Consider the following 25,820-nt stretch of genomic DNA (forward strand, 5'->3'; position numbering starts at 1 on the left):
AGAGATCGCACTGAGACTTCCTCACAGTTTGTGTCTCTCCAAGTTCTAGAGACCTAAGAGAAGCCATCTTACTTCAGTTACTGTCTTTGGTTTCTCCACTGTAACTTGAAACTTTGCTCTTTTGTCTTTCTCTGGCGAATTGTCTCTCAGGATCCTCCTCCTCTTCTCAATGGTGGTATGCGCATGTTTTTTTCTATGTGTCTGTGTAGTTGTTGAAAGAGGAACTCGTTATGTAGCTCAGGCTAGGTTAGAACTCACGATTCTCCCACTAGAAGTTGGGATTGAAGGTATACATCTTTGCTCTCAGCTTCTTTGTGCAGTTGACATGAGTTGGGGTTTTAGGAGAAATTATTTTGAAAAAAGAAGCAAGTTATTAGAGTTGGACCTGACGTCACAGAACAAGATTTTTGCTACTCCCTTTCTTTCTTACTTTTCAAACAAAACTTAGCTGTTTTCCTAAACAAATTGTTAAACTTGGGGAAAAGGAGAACTTTCTGAAGACGTCATACATGTTTTTGTTTTGTGTGTGTGTGTTTTTAATTTTTTTTATTTCCAACACTTTCCTTGGGCACAACTTTTTTTTTTAACAGACTTAATTCACTTTGTTTTTCTTGTATGAAAACCCTTATGTGGTGGCCACAGCTGGAGCCTGGGTCCTCTGAACAGAGACTCTGGTGTGGGCTTTCACAAGATGGTTCGTGAATTCCTGATAAGGAGACTTGGTGAACACAACTATCAGCACACTTTTCCTTCCAGCCAGACATTGCAAATGCAGCGTGACCTGATGCATTTCTGAAGGATTCAGTTCCATTTATCTCTCTGGTATTTTGTTTGAACTCTAGATTGCCAAGTACAAAGGATTACTGACCTGGTTGGAAAAATACCGGTTACCTTTCTTCTGCAAAACAAACCTGTGTTTCTATTACATTCTCTGTCAGGAACTCATCAGTTTCATCAAGTCCCCAGAAGGAGGTAAGCATAGGTGTGAGAGTGTGTGGAGAAATAAAGGGAGCCATACTGCATAATGATCCTATGCTTATCACTTCAGGGTATGATACAAATCCTGCCTGCATTTGTAGACATGGAAGAAACCCAACACCTGTTACATCAAAAGGTGATACCACTAGCCTCCATGGGCATCTGCCTTTACATGCATATACCCACACACAAATGTAACCAAAAATGATAATAATAAACCCCTTTAAAATTTAATTCTTTTAGGGAAGACAGTGAGAACCAGAGTACAGGGAGACAGGTGTGAAATGCCACCTTTAGGTGTGGCACAACTATTACCAACATGGACTCAGTAGTCTTAGCTACTTGCTCTAGATGTGTGCAGTACTGACCCTGTCAGCAATCAATTATGGATAGGAGAAGGGCTCATGAGGCCTTACCCCTTACCACTAAACTATCAAATACTGGAAGATTATGGGAAAGGGGGAATTTTTTAATCCACCAGGCCCTCCAGGGGGAGAAAAATTCAGCTGTGTTCCAGATTCTCTTATGAATAAAAGTAATCCTTGTGTAGTAAAACCATGTAGAAGAAAGGTGTGTGGAGATGTCCTCAATGTTCCAAGTGTTCACATCACACCTGAGAATGGACACAAACCAGTTGAGTATCATAATTATGAAGAGGAACTATAAATGGAAGGAATGAGGAAACTTCCTCAGCTCTCCCCAATGACTTCTGAGACACTGGAGGAAAACCACATGTGCAAGCAATGTGGAAAACCCTTCAGCATGCATTGTTGTGTGCAAAGAAATCATGCTAGAGAGAAACCTTATGTGCGTGAGCCATGTAACACCCAACAGAGTTGGATCACATAAATACCTATGCACAACCAGTTTCACTTTCAGTCATGAAAGAAGTTGCAATGGGAAAAAAAGCTTTATATGTAAGAAATGTGAGAAAACCTTCACTTTCCCTTTTCTACTTTAGTACTTTGAAAGGAACCACTGGAGAGATACCTTGTGAGTGTGAGTAAGGTGTGGAAAGCATTTACTCGCTCCATTTCCTTCTGATACCAAGAAAAAAAAACCACAGTGAAAAGAAAACCTGTGGGTGCAAGCAATGTGATAAAGCCTTGCCTTGTTTCAGTTTACTTCATTGCTACAGAAGATCCACAACAGAGAGAACCCCTATGTGTGTGAGCAGTGTGGGAAAGTCTTTGGTGACCACACGGAACCCTCCAAACCTGTCATGATTTGTACGAGACTGGCCTCCATAAACTCACATATTTGCATGCTTGGTACCTAATGTGGACAGATTAGGAAGTGTGGAGTGGGTGTGGCCTTGTTGGAGGAGGTGTGTCACCCCAGGAGTGGACTTTAAGGTTTCAAAAGCCCACCCCAGGTCTAGTGTCTCTCTTTGCCTGTGAATCAGGATATAAAGTTCTCAGCCTGTGCTCCAATGCCTGCATGTGTGCCGCCAATGCTCCCTCTGTGCTGATAATGCACTAGCCTCTGAGAGTGTAAGCAAGCCCCCAACTAAATGGTTTCTTGTAGAAGAGTTTTCTTCATCATGGAATCTCCTCACGGCAACAGAACAGTGACTAAGACAGGATTCACTTTGAACTCAAACCTTTGTCAATATTAATACAGAAATTCACAACAAAATAGTGAGCACCTGAATTCAGCAGCATAGTAAAAGGTCATACCTCCCGAGCAAACAGCTTATTCACAGAGGGCAAGGATGGCGTAGCAGAAAAACTGATCGCTTTTGCACACCACAATAGCGAATGAAGGACGAGTTCTACTTCCCTCATTCCTATTCAGCACAGTAGTGGAAGCCTTTACAAGAGCAATTAAGAAAATATGAAAAGTAAAAAGATTTTGTTTTTAGAAAAATAAAAGCTAGTAGAAAGCAGAAACTAGAATTATCACTGCTCACATGATGTTTTATGTAAAACAAAAACCCTAATGTTTACACAAAATTTTACTGTTAGAACTGATAAATGAATTCTGTGAGGTAGTAAGATATAAAGTTACATAAATAGTTGTATTTATATATACTCTCCATAATTAATTGAAAGTCAATCACAAAACAGTCAAATTTAAAAGAATATTAACATAAAAATAAAATATTTCATGTTTAAGAATTAACTCAAAGAGGTGAAATACTTGCACAGTAAAAATCACAAGCATTGTAGAACAAACTAAGGAATAAATTAATAGAAATACCTCCTGTGTTTGTAGTTTGGAAAACAAATATTGCTAAGATATCAGCACTCCCTAAAAATGCGAATTCCTGAAATTGCTATAAAAACCCAATAGCATCTTTTACAGAAATAGGTAAGCTGGTCCAAAAATTTATATAGCATTTCAATGGGTCCTGAATAGCTATAACAATTTTTAAATTGGAAAGGAAAAAATGGGGGTCTCATACATTCTAATTTTAAAACTTAGTGCAAGTTTATAATAATCAAAATAGTTTAGTACTGGCATAATGACATATCTTAAGACCACTGAAAAACAATATAAAGTCCAGAAACAAACCCCCAAGCATAAAATCAAATGAGAAGAGTGCCAAAATTATTCTGTGAAAGAACAGTCTTTCAATAGGCAATGCTGCTGAGTGCTGGAGAAATGGCTTATTCAGTAAGATGCTTGCCCAGCCTTACGGGGGGAGGGGGAGGACTTGAGTTTAATCAGGAAAATATCTGTATCACACACTTTTAACTCTAGAACTAGGGAAGTGGAGACAGAAGGATCTCTAGGGAACACACCACTCAGTCAGTCTGTCCTACTAGGCAAATTCCAGTTCAGTGAAAGATTCTGTCTCAAAAGTGAAAAGTGGATGGCCTCTGATGGCACCGAAGTTTGTCCTCTGTCCCCACATGTACATGTACATGCACAAATACACATAAACACACACACGCACACGCACACACACACACACACACACACAGAGAGAGAGAGAGAGAGAGAGAGAGAGAGAGAGAGAGAGAGAGAGAGAGAGAGAGAGAGAGAGCAACAGAAAACAAGATGCTGGAACAAATGAAAGTCTAGATGCATGAGAAGGAAGTGTGACCTCTATAAAACATGGTAGATAATAACTAACATAAATCAAAGACCTAAATATTAGATCTAAAACTACAAAATCCAGGCTCAGAATTTCAAATCTTTGGATTTGGCAGTGATTTCTTGATTGTGGCATCAGTGGCAGGGATAACAACAGAAGTGGACTTTATAAAAAAGAAAACTCTTATAATTTAGACCTCAGAAGAAACTATCAACAGAGGAAAAAAACGGAACAACATAGAATGGAAGAAAATATTTTAAAGCTATATTATTTGATAGAGGAGATCAATAACACACATGTAAATAACTCTTAAAAACTCAACAGTAGCTAAGCAAAACATGCATTCAATGGAATGTTATATTGCCTTAAAAATGAAATGTTGACATATGCTACAACATGGTGGAAGTTGAAAGAAAAATGTGGTATTTTCATTTATATGAAGTGTTGAGAGTCAGAAATCACAGAAAGAGAAGTGTGTTCTAACTGCCAGGAGCTGAAGTGACTGAGAAGTGAGGGGTCATTATTTAGTGGTTATAATTTCAGTTTTACTAGAAAAAGAAAGCATTTTGGAGGAGATGCATGGTCATTTCAGCTGCACACTACAAATGCATTTCATGTGACTTAGTTGCACACTTAAAATAGTTAAAATAGTAATTTGTTGCTGGGCGGTGGTGGCGCACGCCTTTAATCCCAGCACTCGGGAGGCAGAGGCAGGCAGATCTCTGTGAGTTCGAGGCTGGGCTGGACCGATAGCCTCCAAAACAATACAGAGAAACCCTGCCTCGTAAAAACCAAAAAAAAAAATAGTAATTTGTTAAATGTATTTTAATACAATGAAGATGGGGAAATGTAATTCAGATCAGGCACACACATTTGCTCAAGGCCTTTGTGCCCCGCCCCCAACATCTTCCCACACACACCAGTGGTTCCTGTTTCTGTGCAAATCCAGCACCCCTGCACCCTCAGAGGCCTTACAGACTAGTCTCCCTTTTATTTTGGGTCTCATTGCTTCTCCCTGCCCCCAGTCACGCCATTCCAGTCTCACAAACTCCCAGTTCATCAAGCAAGCTGGGTACCTTCCCACCACCCTGCTCTGCCTGGAATGCTCTACCCCAGATATCCACAGGGCTCTCCCTTCATGCAAATCTCACCTCCAGTGAAAGCTATTCTAATGATCCCATGGAAGCCTGGCCATCCACTCACCCAGAACTCCCAGCATGCTTTACTTTCCTCTACCACATTTCTTTAAGCACTTTAAGTCTTACTGAATAATGTACTCATCATACATATTTTTGGCACATCTCTTTCACAGGAATGTAAATTCCTCAGGGGCAGGAACTTCAGTTTGATATCTCAAGCATTTGCAACAGGGCCTGGCATTTAGTAGCCATGTAATCAGTATTTGATGAATGAATTAACAAAATTTCCATGTAAGGTTGAATTAACAACTTTTGACTCACTAGCCAAAGGAAGCTATGGTTGGGAGCATCCATGGAGCCAAATATTGTACAAAGCCGCCTGCTATACTCAACTACCACTTCAATTACATTTTACATACACACACAAACACGCACGTGCGCGCGCACGCGCGCACACACACACACATGAATGACACACACACAAAGTGGAGGGAGACAGAGACAAGGAAAGAGGAGAGATTGAAATGGGCATTAAAAACAATATCATTGTCAGGTAGGGACTGGAATGGGGGAGAGGGTATTTTTGAGCTGTGGATTATATGCATGCATGAAGACCCTGCATATATCCCTGACACGTGTTACCAGATGGTCCAGTGCCTAGTTTCAAAGGCATCACAGTTAGGACCCCTGTTCATATAACTGACTCACATTGCATGAATGGGGCTCTGGTTTTGTGCAAGGCTGAGAGAAGAGCAAGGGGAAGAGTTCATGCCCCCTCTCTCGTTGACTTTTCCTTGCAGCCAAAATGATGAGATGGAAAATGGCGGACCAGTGGCTGCTGGAAAAATGTATTTCTGGAGTCAGAGGGATATGGCGTTTCTGTTCCTACCTCATGGGCAGTGCAGGTGGGTTTCTGAAAAAGCTCTTAACAGTTTCCAGGGTGTCCAACCCCAAGATGGCGGTTACGTGTGTCCAGAAAAAAATCTAGATATATTTAATAATGCTGTTTGGGTTTAAAAAAAAAAGCCTTGAGAAGCTGGGATCCATAAGGTAAGATACAGTAAAAGCAATCCAAGTCCCTTTCACTCATCCGTTTAACAGTATTTGCTAACCATGTCTATGTGACAGCCACTATGCTAGTTGGATGGAATACAAAGATACACAGGGGTCATATGTTCCTCCTCCTCCTTCTTTTTCTGTTTTTCGTTGTTTTCTCTTGGAACGGGGTTTCCCTATGTAGCCTTTACTGTCCTGGAACTCACTGTGTAGACCAGGCTAGCCTTGAACTCAGATTCACCTGTTTCTGCCTCCCAAGTACTGGGACTAAAGGGCACCACTACTACCCAGTAAGTTTCTGCTTCTTAATGTTCCCACTGTGGTAGGAACCAGACCTGGAGCCTGTGGTGAGAGTGGGAAACACTATTCCTTGCTCTATTGGGTCCAGTAGCGTCAGGGTGCTGGGAGGTCTCTGGCTGACCCAGGATGACACTCCAGCCCAGCACACTGAGTTTCATTCGGTGCCCTAGTTTTAAGGATAAAACCCCGGATCTCTGGGGAGCAATAAGAATTAGGGATTGGCAAAGTTACAAAATAGGGAACATGGTCTTTGGCACCTTTGGACTGTGGCCCATCTGTAGGCTCTTAGAATATTCTTTTCCCTGAGATCTTTTTTCCCCTTCTTTTCCTGACAACACACAATATTCCATGATGTCATAGTTTCCTCTAAAGTGACTTTGTTTTTTAAAAGCAAAACCAAAGAAAGACATAAAGGACTCTTTCCCATTTAGTCTGTTTTCTCCATGATTCCCATCCTCACACACTGGAGACTTTCTGAAGACACTGGAAGTTGGTTAGTGATGGTGTTTGGTGCAGCAGACAGAGCATGTCTTGGGAGGCATGAGCAGCTGCACCAAGAGACATTCATCAAAGAGGCCAGATTAGAGTGCAGCTCTGTGTCTCTCCTGTCTGTCCTGTCTGACCTGTAGGTGAAGAACTGCTGGATTTCTGGATCCTTGCTGAGAAGATCCTGAGCATTGACGAGACAGATGTGTATGTGAGAGACTACTACCTGTCCCTCCTGTTTGTGCTCAAGGCCACTCACCTGCAGGAAGGCTCCCGGGTGGCGACTCTCTGCAACATGAACATCAGTAAGAGTCACAGATCATATGTGAAATGGAATTCTTGTGGGACGTAACCAACAGTTCAACCTGGTATCTGCTCTTCCCCCTCTTTTGCTTTCCACACTGTTACCTCGTCCATCTGCTCGGTGTCAGGGATGCAAGTGGAACACAAAGCCTGTAACAGAGAAAGGGTTGAAAAACACCAGCTATACTTAGGGCGATGCTCAGATCTTCCTGAGATCCAGCTGGCTAGTGCAGGCTGACTGGAAGAAGAGAACGAGAATTAGGACAGGAGAACTGGGAAATTCCTGCATCTTCTGAGTCTGCATGGCTCTGTTATTTGTGTTAATGAGATTCTCTAGAACAAATAACAGCTCATGGACTCAAAGCAGTACCCATGACCTTTGCGAGCAAAGACTGTTTGTAAGTTTTAGAGTTCAACAGAAATTATTTGTGGCTTAAAATACTGTCTGGCCTACTATCTGAGACATTGTCTAAACTCTTTCTCTTGAATGAAAAATGAAGAGGCATTTTAAGCACAGTATCACTGTGTTCCAGAAGATAGGCTGTTTGAGACTAGCCATAGTCTTCTCATTCCTAACAATAATTAAAATTATTGACATTAAATTAATGATATTATCTGGGCATGGGTGCATATGCCTGTAATCTCAGCACTTGGGAGGTGGAGCCAGGAGGACCAGAAATTTAAGGCCATCTTGGCTACACAGTAAGGACAGCCTTGGCTACATGAGACCATTTTAGCAATGATTGGATATTATTTGAAGAATTTGACTTCTTGGAATTATCTAGCCCAAATTCTCTGGTCATCATTTAAAATCATGAGTGCCATTCACGTGTGTATAATCTCATTTTTAAAAATCATGTTTTATTGTATCTTATGTTTACAATAAAATCTAAAATGTGCTCAAGAAATCCCACAAAATGGGTCGCTTCTGTGGGGAAGAAGAGTCATGAGAGAGAAGCAACTATTGTGTGCTAGGAAGACATCAAAAGCATGCCACTGTGTTCTACCTGCTTCTTTCCCCACAGTTTCTCCCAGAACCAGCAACATATGATGGGGGAAGTCCTTCTGCGTATATGTTTGTCTTATTGGTTGATAAATAAAGCACTGTCGGCCAATAGGGAAGCAAGATAGGTGGGACTAGGAGTCACGGAGGATTCTGGGAAATGTAGTCAAGGGTGGAGGGTCTCCATGTGATCCTGGGAGGAGAGGATGCAAGTCTGTCGTTCTCAGTAAGATAAGACCTTATAAAATATGTATTAGTAATTATGGGTTAATAATTAAGTCAGAGCTAGCCATTAAGAAACCATAGCAAGCTGGGTGGTGGTGGCACACGCCTTTAATCCCAGCACTCAGGAAGCAGAGGCAGGCGGATCTCTGTGAGTTCGAGGCTGGGCTGGACCAACAGCCTCCAAAACAAAACAGAGAAACCCTGTCTCGTAAAAACCAAAAAAAAAAAAAAAAAAAAGAAACCATAGCAAACAGCCAATAGCTTCATCATTATTATAGCATCCTGGGTGTTCATTTAGGACTGATGCAGCATTGGGACCAGGCTGGCAGCAAAAGTTATCATTAAAAACATACTACACACAAAAACATTCAGACTCTCCAGCCCCCTCTCATGGCCATCACCACTTCATTCTCACCCTTTATCTCTCTATCCTTCCAGAGTCCCTCCTGAACCTCTCCATCTGGCATCCCAACCAGTCCACCACCAGAAGGGAGATCCTAAGCCACATGCAGAAAGTGGCTCTCTTCAAAATCCAGAGCTACTGGCTCCCCAACTTTTACACCCATGCCAAGATGACAATGGCCAATGAGGAAGCATGTCATGGCCTGATGCAGGAGTACGAGACCCGCCTGTGCAGTGTTTGCTGCACACACACAGGAGGGATCCCTTTAAATATGAGCATCAAGAAATCCCGCCGCTCCCAAAGGAAGTACTCAAGCAGGAAAGCCAAGAGGAAGCTGTGGCTGTTGATTGATCCTATCTTATGGTCTCTGGAGACGGACATCAAGCCAGAAGTCTCCACTAAGCCCCCAAAAGAGATGAGTCTTGCAGAAAAGGTAGTTTCACAAAAGCCTTTTCTGGGAGTAGATTCTTCCAAGGAAACAGTAATCCATTTCCTGAACAAGGATACTCAGTATGCCAAGAAACCCGTTGTGAAGAAGAAATCCAAGCTCCAACTCCACATGGAGGGCCTCTTTGAGGCAAAGTTCACCAACAACCTGAGAACATCCACTCCGATTATCAATCACACTGCCCCCCTGGCAGTCAAGAAGTCCCTCAGACGAGGCATCTCTTTTGGGTACACTCACTGGGCCCTGAGTGCTGATGCCTGTGCAGGGAGTCCCTTCCGCTATCACCTGAAGAAGCTGAACTTGAAGGTGGAGGTGCAACTCTTGGACCTCTGGCAGGAACTGCAGCATTACCTCGGTGTTCTGATGAGTAACAGGAAGAGCGGGAATGCACTCTTTCGTCACATGCTGGGTAACAGAATCTGTGAGCTCTACTTGGATGAGCAGATCGGGCCACCCTTACCACTCAAACCTCAGACCATTCAGGGCCTAAAGAAACTCCTACCTTTGGGGGATGTGAATCCCTGGGTCCCCAAAGCCCAGAAGGAGATCTGCAAGGTAGGATGTGTCTCAAAGAAATTGGTTAGCATCTGCAGATTAGGTCAAGGGCCAATAAAAAAAATCTGTCTGATCATCTATACTGAATTTTTAAAACTAGAATTACTAACACAAACCTTCATACACTAGGGGCCTTATTAATTTTCTAAGGTGAACAATTTTGTGACTTCTTAAAACAATCAAAAACTCTGAAATTAAATGGCTGAGTGTGCGGTCAATATCCCCCTCCCATTGCTTTTCACTCCTTCAAGAGCAGCCTCCCCAAACCAGGAAATTCAGAGGATCTCACTGAAGGAAGCCTTAAGAACTCTTAGGCACTGGGAAGCAGCCTCCTCATTCTAAGTTCCTTTCCGTTGCTGTAATAAAACACCATGGCAGAAGGCAACATAGTGGGAATATGTTTATTTGGCTTCCAGTTTTGGGTTGCAGTTCATTCTTTCAGGAAAGTCAAGGCGGGAACTTAAAGCCTTACATCCACAATCAAGAGCAGAGAGAACAAATGTATCCATGCTGCCTGCTTACTTTCTGGAGCTTTCTTCACTTACACAGTCAGCCCCAGTGGACCCCACTCCTGGAACTTATTCTTTGAGGCAAGGACTTTCAACCACACCCAGAACTCATAGATAGCTACTCTTCACTGGTAGAACTATTCCTGACAGAAAGTTGCTTCTGGGTACCCCTTGTCTTCATCTTCCAAGGCTGAAATTAACTTCCTGGCATGTGTGTGGGCACCAGAGATCCAGACTCTGGTCCCCTCGATTGCAGTGGCAAGTGCTTTAACCACTGAGCCATCTCCCCAACCTGCTTTACAGAGTTCATCAGACAGTTTTTCAAAAACACCATAGGCACCTCACAGCTTGCAAAATAATGCTCATGTCACTGAACCAGTCATTGAATAACCCATTTTCTCTACCTCATCTCTTGCCGTCCTTGCATCTCCCAGGCTCTTTAGAAGAGAATACCCATTTTCCTTCAACATACCCTTTCTCCACTCTGTGCCTTTGCTAAGTGCCTCCTAATGCCCTTTCCTTGGCTTCCCTCCAATAAACTTCTATTATCCTGAAAGGTGCAGAGTTGAGCTTACATTTTCTTACTTTTATAAACTTCTCTTGGATTTTCCTAATTTGATCAGCTACAATGGTTACCTTCTCTCTCTTCCCAAAGAACTCTGTCTGCATGTCAATCACACATACACTGCAAGTACCACAGCTCTGTTCACCCTGCTGGGAGGTGGGCTCCTTGGAACAAGTCGGTGGCCAGCAATTTGCACAGTGCCTGGCACATGGGAGGCACTTGGAAAATATTTGCCAAGTAAAGAAAGAATGTGGGTAAATAAATTCAGCCAGCACCAATTCATTGGTTTTGTTTGCCCTGATATCTGAAACAGCACTTACAACTGTGAGAGGTCTCCAAGTTGGGAGTGTGAAAGCAGAGTTGCTTGGCTTTCAATGCCTTTTTGAGAAACAAGGGCAGAGCTTCAGGAAGGCACTACGCAGTATGCAGATTGCAGATATTAAGTGCTCTGAGCTATTTTGTCCTTTCAGTGTGTATTTATTGCTATTCCCTGAGACTTACAGAGAGGTTGTGAGAACTGCTATATTAAAAAATAAACATGGGGAATATATCCCCTGGATGTTGCAGCTGAGGTTTGCCACCTCAAGAGCTCTCCCAGTGAGAAGCCAGACCCTGCAATCTGCTGTGTGGTGTAGCCACAGCTGGAAGCCTTAGAGGGCTGAGGGCTCATCTGCTAATAGTCACTTCGTTCTTGGATTTCAGGTCCTCTGTCCCTGGTACGATGAATTCCTGAACGAAGAGGACTACTGGTTTCTCGTTTTCACAGTAGGAGGGACTTTGGGTTGGGAAGGGCAGTTCTGTTTTAAAGCCTTGAAGTTAGGACTTTTTCCTGGGGGCAACTGGAGGTGGACACGGTCTCTGATGTTCTAAAGACGATAAACCTAAGGGGTTGGAGGGATGTTCAGAGGTTTAGAGTGTTAATGCACTCCCAGAGGACTCAAGTTGCCAAGACCCACATTGGAGAGCCCATAACTGTGTGTAACTCCACCTCCAAAGTCAACTCCAGCTCTGATGCCTTCTTCTGGCCTTCAAACCCACACATGCATACACACACACACACACACACACACACACACACACACACACACACACACACAGAGAGAGAGAGAGAGGGGGGATAAAAATACAAATTTTTTTTAAAAAAACATAAAGACCTCAAGGAAAAAGACTCAGTACATAGCTAACTCTAAGGAAGTTATATTCGTGTACAATTCTCTCTTAGAGAAAATGAGTTGGATTATGGGGTCGGGGGCATGGCATATAGCTCTAAAGACTGTCGGGCAAAATCTATGTGACCAGGAAGCTTGGAGATGGAGAACTGAGCAGTCACAAATCTCTTGCTTCTGGCTGACTCCCACAACAGTTATCTCTCACCTCTTCTCCCAACTCCTCTCAGACTCAAACACGCTTCATCAAAGCCCGGTGGCATAAAAGAGAAGCCACAAGCAAAGAAGAGAACATTCTTCTTTATAAGAGGATTCAGGAATCTCTGGTGTTAAGCCAGGGTTTGGCTAACTTGCAGGAAATGGAGTCTATGCAGTGGCAAAAAGTGGCTACTGAGAACCTGAGGCGGGGCGGCTCTCTCCAGGTAGAACTGACGACGGCTCCTGTCTTCTTAGAAGGTAAGGGCAAGATAGATGCTGCTTTCTGCTTCTGTTGTCCAGGTTGATCTTCCATGACGGTTCGGTATCTAGCATCTTAGGTCCTTGGGTCATGCACAACTGAACCATGAAAGGTCCTGTCATTCTCAAAAACCCTATATGATCCTGACCTATGAGCTGCTAGTTCTGAAGCTAATTCACAAAAAGTCAAAGCCAAAACCAAGAAAACTCCTAACAAGTTATTTGACATATATGTAAAAAAGTTAATGCAATAGCAGAATATTTGAAATTCATTTGCATCTCCTCCTTTCAAAAAGTAATTGTTTTGAAGAGATAAAAAAATCATTTGGATGAATGAGTTACTTCTTATACTGGATTAACAATAGAACTAGCAGAGAAGGCAGAACACACCCATTCTAGAAAGGAGGGGTGTCTATGTTTCTTTGATTCCAACTTAACTTAGAAAACTTGTGTTCTTTATGTAAGTACCCCATCTAAACAGTATTGTCTGATTCAAATAATGTTTTAAAGGCAATGTTTTCAAGAAAAGTACATGGATATTTGACCCTAAAATGGACAGCTAAACTCTGTCTTTATTTTTCCTTCACAGATGTAAACAAAATGACCTTTGAGGAGCTTGCCTTTAAGAATCCAAAGTTGGCCATAGAAAAGATCAGTGAAGACTTCAAAATATACTGCGAAAAGGCACCTGCAAAAGGCAAGTGTTTACAGTGTTTTTTTCAAATCTAAGATTTTCCAAACTCTAGAGGCCTAAGGCAAAAGAGGAATCATACCTTATTTGCAAGGAGATAATTCTCCAGAGATAATCACCATGTACTCCCACTCCTACAGAGTCCTAGAGGGTGTGATGCAAATCAAACGCAATTATAAATCATTGAGGATGGTGACAATTAAGATCATTTGAGGGGGGTCTCTGCAGGTGTCATACAGGGAAGTAAATCACCCAAAAAGATAAGAATAAAAACAGGGTGCAGACTGGCTTCATCAACCTGGGCCAGACTTCAGAGAGTCTAATGACAGGTGATTTATTCACAATGTTTTTAAGCCCAATACAACTTGAAAAAAAGTTTCCTCATGAAATGCAATCCCTGGTGTACAAAGAAACATAATTAAATTGAAACCCAACTCAGGGTACATGCCATTTTCCCCAAGAAGATGGGTTCTAGAGATAGACCACCTGTACTAGCTTAAGGGCATAAGGGTCTGTCCCATACAGATAACAAAGAGGTCATTTGGGCTGTTAGCCACCTCTGGTCCTAGTTGTGGAAGCTTGGGGTAGCTTCTGGCTATCAGAGTCATTTAGATTACTAGCCAGTAGGAGTTTGTATGGCCTGGATCGCACAGACCACCAGGCTGTTAATCCTGTCCAATTATCAGTTTTTTGGATGGAAGAACAGGTTTTACATCTTTCCCATTGGAAAGACAATCCTGTGTGCTTAACATTCCTGGTTTCTCTGGAGATCTGTGGGCTCAAGGACCTCTATGTTGTGTTCACAACAATCATTCATGTCTTCTTTATTATTTAATAGACATTTTAAAATAATGTGACTTTATCTTCTGCCAAGTTTCCTGGAGTCAAAGATTTTGCTGTTGTGTCTTTTTGAAGCCAGGGGGTTGTGGAAACATATTTCCTCTGAGTGAGGAAAACATTGAGGCTTTGACAGCAGAACTCTCCAGATACCAGGGAAAGCTCCGAAGTTAGGATGGCCCTAATTGTCCCTCATTGAAAGAAAGTACCTAGACTTTTGAACTGCCACCTTGACCCAGATGGGATGTGTTTGTCTTTGTGGGGGGTGGGGAGCAAGGGGACAGGTAGACTGCAACATTGGGTCATTCCGTTTCCTTTGGTTCAGGTAACAGAGGGAGCAGTGAGCTATCAGTAATCCACACTGCTGGGAGAATGCTTTGGTCCTAAAGGGAAGATTGTTTCATATAGAAATGCCACTGGTCTTGGAGCAGCTTCTCCAGAGATCAGTTTGGTTTCTTGGAGATCGTATTCCAGAAAGAAAATTGCAATGTGTATAGAGAGGAAGGCTTCTCTACTCCCTCCTCTGCTCCCTGTGCTAGACTCCCATCCCTCTCACCTGGTACCTCTGCTGATCTTGGAGAACCTACCAGGCAGGGCTGAATAACCTAGACTCTCATCCCTGATGTATCTGAGATCCACCTTGTCATGAGTTCTCTGGCAGTTGCTGCTTCATTTGATGATGTATCATCAATATAGAGCTGAGGAGTACCAAAGAGCAGTGTGAAATTGTCCCTTTCTCCTACTATCCCCAAATATTGGGCTCATTCCATTTTTCTTTTCCATGTTTATGCTTCCCTTCTCTGATCAGGAGAAACATAGTTCCCACTGTCTTAAACTTATTTTTTTGTCAATAGTCCCATCATGTGAGTAGTCTACCTCTCCCCACCCCTGCCCCTTCGTTTTCACAAATGCCAGTGTCCCCTCTCCTGTTCTTTAGTGCTGTATACTGGCACCTCCATGCATGAGCAACTCCCTGCTTTGCTAGAACCCCACAGCCACCGTTAGACTGATCCTTTGAGGGAAAACCTTCCTCATGCTGCATGCTCTAATTGACCCCAACTAGCAGGAATATGGGTCCCAAGGTGAGGTGTCAAGTATGAGGACCAAGGATTAGAAATAAAGACAAAAGCAATAGCTGGGACCAAGATGCCTTGCGTAAGTTGCACAAGTTGATTATCATACCAAGCAAGTTTATTAAGAAGCACAGCATCATATATACTATTTACAGAGGGTAAAACAGCCAAGGTCAGCAGGGAGCTAAGTCAGACAATGTTGGCAAAGAGAATACGGGAAACCTCAGACACAGTTGTCCAACCACTGATGGTCATAGCCCAGGGGAAGAACTGGATCCCCAGAAACCACAACCGTGACTCCTACAAGGCACTGGCTCCAGCCCAGAACCAGCCTTTGTCCTTTCATGAGGGCCTTTGAGGCCTTTGGGTCAGTCTGGCTCCCCACATCTAACAATTTGTGTCAGGTCATCACTGCATGGAGTCACTCTACCTGCCACTGAGGCTCTGACCACCACCTTTGTGGGAGCTCATAATGACGCCATCTTGTGGCTTGATTCCATCTTGACTTAGGTTAGAGAGTTCAAGCTTGTTTTTTTGCTCCTTCCAAGGTCAAACAACAGGATATTCTATCTAAGGTATAGCAACTAGATGTTTTGTTCCTGAAGACCTAATAACAGGATGTTTGACTTAGGGCATAGCTATTAGATATTTTGAATATTAAGGAAGTAATTGTTCTTTGTATCTTGGAAAAGAAGTCTTTTGTCCTCCCCTTGGGCTTGGGGTATAAAAGGACTATGAAAATATAAACTCGAGGCTACAGTATTCTCTGACAGCCCACCTGACTATATCCTATGTCTATTTCTTTTGTGTCTCTGTTAATTTCTACCTGCAATTTCTCGATCGACATGTCTCCCACCAAGTACAGACCAATTAGTCAGGTGGGACACACCTTCAATCCAGCTATCCCTTCGTGGAGATGAGATGTATGTATTCTCATCCTTATTAGGGATCTTGTTCATAACCTGGGTGGGCTCTCTCCTCATCTTGCCTGGACTTTCTTACCCCACATGCGGTGACCCCTAAACATGGATATCCTCAGTTTGCTTAGCTTCTGACATCCCATGGGGGCCCACATCTAGGGGGATCATCATTTTCACCCTACGTAGAATGTTGGTCCATGTTGGCTTGATTTCTTTCCTTTAATACGAACATACTTGCTCAGCCCACATGGACTCCTCACACTGTGCCGGCCTTTTGTGATGCCTTCCTCCAGTTTCTGCTTCTGTTCTGCATTTTCCAGATACATGGTCCTTCTTCCTGTGGACCCTCTGTCCACCTTGGTTGGGCTTCTGAGCCAGCGCAAAGAAGCTTCCTCTAGGGAAGGTCCTCTGACTGTGTTGGGGATCTAGTGGCCCACTGGGTCAGTGTGACTCATTCCTTCTTTTGGTTCTCCACTTATCTGCCTTGATTTTTCATTTTATTCCTAATGATTATATAGTTTAATTGTTGAGGAGTTAAGAGCACTTGCTACTCTTGCAGAACAATTGGGTTCTGTTCCCAGCACCTACATGGCTCCCCACAACCATCTATAACTCCAGTTCCAGTATATCCAATGCCCTGGTCTGGCCCCCATGGGCACTGCACATACATGGTGCCTATATAGCTATTCAGGAAAAACATTCATACACATAAGTAAAAAAATCATTTTTTAAAGAAAAAATACAAAGCCATAACTTAAGTTTTAAAAGTTTCTTGGGGTGTTTCACTGGTATCTGTCATTATTTTAGGATACATTATTTGTTCTGATTTTATCATCCTGACTGGAAGTATATGGAGTGCTCTAGGTAGTTTCAATTGTCATTTTTACTCTCACAGTGCTCCTCAGACCAAAGAAATGATATAGCCATCCTGCCGATTGGCAAATAACCCCACTCCAAGTGAACATTTTAGGGACTGGAGAAATGACTTTAATATAGATCTGTGGACCTGGTAGACACTGTTGTGAACTGGATTTGGTCCAGGACTCCATCTAAACCCTAGTTCTGAGAAGCGCCTTCTCTAATGAGAGTCCGTGATGACATTCTGGGTATTCAGGCAACAGGGCTGACTGGGTATCACCTTTTCAAAGGTGTTTTAGTTTTCTTTCCAGCCATCATGATAAAATACCTGAGGGGAGCTGCTCTAAAGGAGAAAAGGGTTCTTGGGTTTTCAATCCAGGTAAAACCAAAGCAGGAACTCAGGGAACAAGTCACACCTGCCGTCAAGAGGGAAGGGTCTTCCTCTTTGTTTCATTTTTTTAAAAGAAATGCCCAGTTCCTTAAGCTTCTTGCATTTACAAAATTGCCAGCTATCTTAAGAAAAATGTAGCTTGGGAAGTTTTTCTATTTTCTCAAGCCCTGAACTTTGTTTATGTTCACTGTGGCTTAAACACTGATAATTATTGTTTCAACATACTTTTCCCATTTTTACCTTCTTTTTCTAACCTTTATGTTTTAACTGAATTTCTTATTGGTTTATTTATGACTTAGAAATATTGTTTTCTTTTTAACTCAACATTTTAAGTGTTTGGTCCTAGGAAGGATTTTGCTTTTAAAGCTTTGTGAGGCTTCTTTTTCTTTTATGTTAAGTCTTCTACAGTCTGGATTTCATTTTTTAAATCATTCAGTTGCATTTATTTAGAATCAATGTATATATCTATGGCTTTCAATAATTTTTGCATGCTGCCTATCACAGAAATATTATCAAATCACACAAAATACCCTGTGTGTGCACAGTCTATTTAATATGCATATTAAGCCATTGACTGTAACTGGATCATGTTCTGATTTTGAGATGATTGTTTCTACCTTGGTGATTTTATAGTCAGCATTTTTCTTCTATAAAATTAAAGAGTCTTAGGTAGTCAAGGTTAGTCTCAGACTTGATTTGTAATTGACAATGACCTTGAATTTCAGATCTCCTACCTCTGCTTTGTAAATGCTAGAATTTTGGGCAAGAACATCACATTGTGCTGGGGATTGAGCTCAGAGCTTCATGAATGTTAGGCAAACACTCTGTCAACCAAATGACACCCCAAATTCCCAAAGGGTTTTGATAATGGTGAGATTTGTAGGATCCATTATTTTTCTTGGTTTGTTTTTTGTTTGTTTGTTTGTTTTTTGGGTTTTTTTTTTTGAGACAGGGTTTCTCTGGAGGCTGTCCTGAAACTTGCTCTGTAAACCAGGATGGCCTCAAACTCACTGAGATCCGCTTGCCTCAAGTGCTGGGATTAAAGGCGTGTTCCACCAACACCTGGCTGGGATCCATTATTTTTCAAAAATATTTAAATACATTTCTTAGAATAATTGTTCGAATGTACATCACAGAGCAAGGCACATGTTCTGAATTGAGTGTGGGTTTCCAGAATACCATTTCAATGCCACATCTTTGGAAAGAAACCCATTTTAATTAAAGCAAGAAGTTGAGTGGAGCCTGTAAAAATTGAGGTCAACAGTTAGTCAGTTCAATGATTACAAAGTAAAACTTTCAAATGCCATGTAGAGTGCTTCCGAGAGGACAGCCAAGATATCGATAGACACAGAATACCACATGCATTGTGGCTGAATGAAAAACTCAGATTGGAAGGCAGGTGGCATCTCCTCTTAGTAATGTACCTAGAAGTGTAGCAGACTTGGTCTCAGCAGTCTCTCAGGAAGGTGGGCTCTAGGCCTGAGGGCCAACATGAGCATCTAAGACAGCCTGACCTGATAACAGTGCCCAGATATCCAATGACCTGATACAATAGCTGTAGCTGATGCCTGATAAATGTCCCTTCTTATTCTCTGTTTATAAAATATTGTTACCTAACTTTGTGATCTTTCTCAGTTTATACAGTGGAAATTGTCAAGCAGCCAAAACACACACCCTCACAAAGGAAAACATCCTTCGTTAAGAAAGCTGTCATAAGGAAGCCTTCCATAAGACCAAGGTAAGATGGGGGAATCTGGCTACAGCAACATCTCTAGGCATAGACCTCATTTCTGTGAGGAGGTTCGCAGACCTTTTTCTGTAGATCATATACATATGAACAAGATATTGAGAATATTAAGCTGCTTGTTTTATAAAGTGCTGTGTGACATATATTACGAAATATCAATGTTTTAATAGTTTTATTTGTTTATTATGTCTGTGTGGTAGATGAAATAATTATGTACTGTGGTTACACAATATACTAATTGTTTATTTACCCCCCAAAGTTTTATTTGTTTATATATATAATTATACCATATGTAATATACATATGTATGTGTATGTGTATATATATATGTATATATATATATCCTCCTCTATTACTTCCTTCTCATCAAACTTGTCCTGCTTAACTTGCTCTAGTTGCTCTAGTTTTACGTGTGTGCACGCGCGTGTGTGTGTGTGTGTGTGTGATCCGATACACTTTAATTAGAATTACTTGCATGAAAATAGGTAAGAGTTATTTACCTGAGCAAGAGTAAAGTACCACTGGCTACACCACTATGACTCCTCTCCCCTCAACAACTGTTAAATGCCTGTAGCTCCCCAGGGAGGGGTGGAGCCTTGCAAGCCCATCCCCATCCGTGATGGCATGTGGATGGGTCCTGTCTCTTACAGGTCGTATGCATGTCATTACTGATGTTGTGAGTACACAGGTACAACGGTTGTGTCATGTTCAAACTACAGGATTTCACAGTACTCCTCATCCTCCACCTCTACATTCTTTCTGCCTTCTCTTCCCTCAGCCATGGAGAGGATTGATGTAGATGTCCCATTTCGGGCTGAGCACTCAACAGTGACTTATGACTATTTTGGCCAATTATGAGTCTCCACATTAAGTACCACTTATCATGTCTTCCGCACTGTAGAGAAGCATATTTTGCTTAGTCTCAGCCTTCCTTTCATTCTTATTGCTGTAAATAGCACATGTACCTCAACTCACTGAGGAACTTAAGGTTCCACACTGTTACAGTGGCCTCACAACTGGTCTCTTACTTCGTGTCTCTCCACTTTCTAATCAGTCTAGGGTCCATCTCTGCTGGGAGAAGATTCTGTGGCATGTCCTGCAGAGACATCATCTGTCTTTCTTTCCACTTCTCTTGGCACAAATGCCACTTAGACATGAAAAGTTCCCCTTACAAATCCACTGTAATCTCCTGCTCTGAAGCTGCATCCCCAGAGACCACCACCAATTCCATGTGCTTTATACTTCAGGTATAAAACTTCTTGACTATAATTTTCTCTCAGGCCAATTTATTCATTGTACTCTATTTTTTGTCTAATTGCTTGCTACATGAAAAGTTCATCTCTAGATTATGAAAACATAATAGTAGACAAAAAGACAGTCCAATCTGGAAATGTATTTTGTATAGAAGAAAATGCCCACAGGGGCTTCTGCCACTGTAGCATTCACCAGAGGTTGTCTGTTCCAAACGCTTTGAATAAGTCTCCCCTCCCCTTGGATAATGGAAACTGTCTCCTGACTTGGGATCACTGATTCCTCTTGCTGTTCTAGTCCGTACTCAGCACTGCTCTCTACTCACACCACAGAAATATTTCCAACTAAGTTGAACATGAGTAATACAAGTCTTTTCTAAATCGTGTATATCATACAGCCCATGACTTACAGTCATAGCCAGGATCAGAAACACCACAGTTACAGTTGTTTTAAGCTTGTCTCTGACCCCCATTCAGTGTGAGTTATTATTGAGCCTATGGTATGTCTTGGCCATTTTAATGATATAGATGATAATGTTATAATGTAATACATACTAACAGGATAGTTTTTCCCCTTTCTATTCACTGTTTTCTTTTTGTTTTTTTTTTCAAGATGGATCTTATGTAGCCCCGACTCTCCCAGAACTCGTTCTGTAGACCAGGCTGGCCTTGTAAACTCACAGAGATCCACCTGCCTCTGCCTCCTGGGTGCTGGGATCAAGGTTTTTGACACACAGCTGTTCTTGCACTTAATCTAAGTCATAAACTAAGGAAAATGCAAAGTTGACTTTGAAGTGTTACGATAAAGTTTTGTCTGATTCCCATAGGAGTATAGTAGAAAGAGAAATAAATTTTGAGCATTGATTTTTTTAAGTCAGAATACAGGAATACATAGGATTTAGGAACTCAACTGCACAGAAATGAGATTGTATATAGGTGTGGAGTGCCAGACAGAACAACGATGGACCCAGTTAGCTACTTTTCTTGGCTTCCCATAAGGCCTTTAAACTTATAATTTAAAAATGAAAAGAATGGTGCCTGAAGCGATGGGCCAGTAGTTAAGAGAACATTTTGCTTTTGCGGATGACTTGAGTTCAGTACTAGCACCTGTATGATGCTCACAACTGCTGATTTCAGGGCTCCAGCACCTTATTCTGGCCTTTGCTGGTATGAGATCTACAGGCATTACAGACAAGAAGACAAAGCCCTCAAACATATAAAACAACAATGAGTACATCCTTAAAATAGTTTTGTGATGTATCATTGCAGAGAAATACATTCAATAATGAAAGTATGAAGTGCAATGTGAAGCTCCTCAGCTTCCATTTTGAATGACTATTTGAAATATATAGAAGTCTGTTGTGATATACAGTCTTTGAAGGGTCTGGTCGTGTGTCTTTTTTATATTTGCGTCGTTTTTTCCTCTTTCTTTTTTATTTAAATTAGAAACAATCTTGTTTTGCATGTCAATCCCAGTTCCCTCTCCCTCCCCTGCCTCCCCCACCAACTCCCTATTCCATCCCCTTTCTGCTCCCCAGGAAGGGGGGTCTTCAAAGTCTGTTACATCATTTGGAGCAGGACCTAGGCCCTCCCCCATGTGTCTGAGAGAGTGTCCCTCTATGTGAAATGGGCTCCCAAAGAACATTTGTACACTAGGGATAAATACTGATCCATGACCAGAGGTCCCATAAACTGCCCAGGCCTCCTAACTGACACCCACGTTCAGGCAGTCTGGGTCGGTCCTATGCTGGTTTCCCAGCTATCAGTATGGGGTCCATGAGCTCCTCCTTGTTCAGTCAGCTGTTTCTGTGGGTTTCTCCAGCCTGGTCTTGGTCCCTTTGCTCATCACTCCTCCCTCTCTGCAACTGGATTCCTGAAGTTCAGCTCAATGTTTAGCTGTGGGTGTCTGGCTCTGCTTCCATTAGCTACTGGATGAAGGCTCTAAGATGGCATATAAGGTAGTCATCAATCTCATTATAAGGGAAGGTCATTTAAGGTAGCCTCTCCACTATTGCTTAGATTCTTAGTTGGGATCATCCTTGTAGATCTCTAGACATTTCCTTGTATTTCTCTTTAAACCCATAATGACTCCCTCTATTATGGTATCTCTTTTCTTGCTCTCCTCTATTCTTCCCCTGACTCGATATTCCTGCTCCCTCATGTCTTCCTCTCCCCTCCTCTTCTCCCCTTCTCTTTCTCCTAACTCCCTCTCCCCTCCCCCCATGCCTCCAATTTTCTCAGAAGATCTTGTCCTTTACATCTTCTCCTGGGGACCATGTATGTTTCTCTTGGGTCTTCCTTGCTTCCTGGCTTCTCTGGAAGTGCGAATTGTAGGCTGCTACTCCTTTTCTCTATGTCTAATACCCATGTATGAGGGAGTACATACCATGTTTGTCTTCTTGTGACTGGGTTACCTCACTCAGGATGGTTTCTTCTAGTTCTATCCATTTGCCTATTTCAAGATTCCATTGGTTTTATTCCCCCTGCTGAGTAGTACTCCATTGTGTAAATGTACATTTTCTTTATCCATTCTTCAGTTGAGGGGCATCTAGGTTGCTTCCAGGGTGTGGATATTACAAATAATGCTGCTATGAACATAATGGAACAGATGTCCTTATTGTATAAATGTGCATCTTTTGGATATACGCCTAAGAGTGGAATTGCTGGATCTTGAGGTAGGCTGATTTCCATTTTCCTGAGGAATCTGTCTTTGAAGTTGAGGTGTGTTCCTTGTATGCAGCAGAAAGACGGATTCTGTCTTTGTGTCCATTCTGTTAGCCTGTGTCTTCTAAAAGCCAGTTAAGACATTAATACTAAGGGATATTAATGACCATTGATTGTTACTTCTTGTTTGTTTTGGATTTGGTGGTGGTGATGGTGGTATTATGTGTGGATCTCCCCACCCCTCCTTTTTCTTCTTTTTTTATTTAAGTTAGAAACAAGTTTGTTTCACATGTCAATCCCAGCTCCCTCTCCCTCCCCTCCTCCCTGTCCCTCCCCACCAAGCCTCCCCCAGTGCCCCACCCAATCTCCACTCTGATCCCCAGGTAGAGTGAGACCCTCCATGGTGTATTTTCTGAGTCTGTCATGTCATCCAGGGTAGGGACTAGGCCCTCCCACAAGAGTCCAGGCTGAGAGAGCATCCCTCACTGTGGGATGGGCACACAAAGTCTATTTGTATGCCAGGGATAACTACTACCTAAGGCCTCATAGATTACCTAGGCCTCCACACTGATACCCACATTCAGGGGGTCTGGGTCAGTCCCATGCTTTCCACACAGCCATCAATCTAGGCTCCAAGTGCTCCCGCTTGTTCAGGTCAGCTGTTTCTGTGGGTTAAACAGGCACAGTCTTAACTCCTTTGCCCATCAGTTCTCCCTTTCTGACACTGGATTCAGTGTTTAGCTGTGGGTATCTGTCTCTGCTTTCATCAGTCACAGGATGAAGGTTCTGTTTCCCAGACTCACTGGCAATGGGATTGTATGCTGGTGTTCCCCTGATTCATGTCTAAAATCCATAAATGAGTGAGTACATACCATGTTTCTCTTTTTGTGACTGGGTTACCTCACTCAGGATGGTATCTTTTAGTGCCATCCATTTGCCTGCAAATTTCAAAGTTCCATTATTTTTTTCCACTGAATAGTACTCCATTATGTAAATGTACCACGTTTTCTCTATCCACTCTTCAGTTGAGGGACATCTAGGTTGCTTCCAGGGTCTGGATATTACAACTAATGCTGCTATGAACATAATGGAACAGATGTCCTTGTTGTATGAATGTACATCTTTTGGATATATTCCTAAGAGCAGAATTGCTGGGTCTTGTGGTAGACTGATTCCCATTTTCCTGAGGAATCTCCATACTGATTTCCAAAGTGGCTGTACAAATTTACACTCCCACCAGCAGTGGAGGAGTGTTCCCCTTTCTCTATATCCTCTCCAGCATAAACTGTCATTGGAGTTTTTGATTTTAGCCATTCTGACAGGTGTAAGATGGTATCTCAGAGTTGTTTTGATTTGTATTTCCCAGATGGCTAGGGATGTTAAACACTTTCTTAAGTGCCTCTCAGCCATTTTAGACTCCTCTACTGTGAATTCTCTATTTAGTTCTTTACCCCAATTTTTATTGTATCCTTTGGTGTTTTGGAGACTTGCTTCTTGAGTTCTTTGTAAATTTTGGAGAATAGCCCTCTGTCAGATTGGGGTTAGTGAATATCTTTTCCCAACCTGTGGGTTGCCTTTTTGTCTTGCTGACTGTGTCCTTTGCCTTACAGAAGCTTCTCAGTCCCATTTATTAATTGTGGATCTTAGTGTCTGTGCTACTGGAGTTATATTCAAGAAGCGATCTCCTGTACCAATTCATCCACTTTCTCTTCTAACAGGTTCAGTGTGGCTGAATTTATGTTGATGTCTTTGATCCATTTGGATTTAAGTTTTGTGCATGGTGAAAGAAATGGATCTATCTGCAGTCTTCTACTACATGTCAGCCTCCAGTTATGCCAGCACCATTTGTTGAAGATGCTTTCTTTTTTCCATTGTATATTTTAACTTCTTTGTCAAAAAACAGGTGCTCATATATGTATGGGTTAATGTTAGGGTGTTCAATTCAATTCCATTGGTCTATCTGTCTATTTTTGTGCCAATTCCAAACTTTTCAGGACTATAGCTCTGTAATACAGCTTAAAGTCAAGGATGATGATGCCTCAGGATGTTGCCTTGTTGAACAGGGTTGTTTTGGCTATCCTGGGTCTTCTGTTTTCCATGTAAAGTTGAAAATTGTTCTTTCAAGGTCTGTGAAGAATTGTGCTATGATTTTAATGGGGATTGTATATTGCTTTCTGTAAGATTGGCATTATTACTATGTTGATCCTACCTATCCAAGAGTATGGGAGATCTTTCCATTTTCTGGTGTCTTGTTTAATTTCTTTCTTTAAACTCAAAGTTCTTGCAATACAGGTCTTTCACTTGTTTGGTTAGCATTACTCCAAGGTATTTTATGTTGTTTGTTGCTGTTGTAAAGGGTGGTGTTTGTCTGGTTTCTTTCTTGGTCCTTGTATTGTCTGTATATAGTAGGGCTACTGATTTTCTTGAGTTGTTCTTGTATCCTGTCACTTTGCTGAAGGTATTTAACAGCTGCAGGATTTCCCTGGTAGAGTTTTTTGGGTCACTTATGTAAACTATCACATCATCTGCAAATAGTAAAAGTCTGACCTCTTCCTTTCCAATTTGTATCCCTTTGATTTCCTTTTGTTGTCTTATTGCTCTAGCTAGAAATTAAAAGACAATATTGAAAAGGCATGGAGAGAGTGGACAGCCTTGTCTTGTTCCTGATTTTAGAGGAATCATGTTGAGTTTCTGGCCATTTAGTTTGATGTTGGCTGTTGGTTTGCTCTATATAGCTTTTATTATGTTAAGGTA

The 25,820-nt window shown here is 41.9% G+C and overlaps 1 protein-coding gene across 1 annotated transcript in view; it reads left to right on the forward strand.

Annotated features, from left to right (window-relative positions):
- Nucleotides 1-25,820, forward strand: part of Rgsl1 (regulator of G protein signaling like 1) — a 57,135-nt gene that overhangs the window by 3,835 nt on the left and 27,480 nt on the right. The window contains exons 3-10 of the mRNA XM_040739161.1: nt 843-972; nt 5,961-6,065; nt 7,146-7,307; nt 8,972-9,939; nt 11,716-11,778; nt 12,410-12,635; nt 13,225-13,332; nt 19,041-19,143. Of these exons, the coding sequence (XP_040595095.1) occupies nt 843-972; nt 5,961-6,065; nt 7,146-7,307; nt 8,972-9,939; nt 11,716-11,778; nt 12,410-12,635; nt 13,225-13,332; nt 19,041-19,143 (1,865 nt within the window). The remainder of the gene's footprint in view (nt 1-842; nt 973-5,960; nt 6,066-7,145; nt 7,308-8,971; nt 9,940-11,715; nt 11,779-12,409; nt 12,636-13,224; nt 13,333-19,040; nt 19,144-25,820) is intronic.

The sequence above is a fragment of the Mesocricetus auratus genome, unplaced genomic scaffold, assembly GCF_017639785.1.
Source record: "Mesocricetus auratus isolate SY011 unplaced genomic scaffold, BCM_Maur_2.0 Super-Scaffold_100676, whole genome shotgun sequence".
Taxonomy (NCBI): Eukaryota; Metazoa; Chordata; class Mammalia; order Rodentia; family Cricetidae; genus Mesocricetus; species Mesocricetus auratus.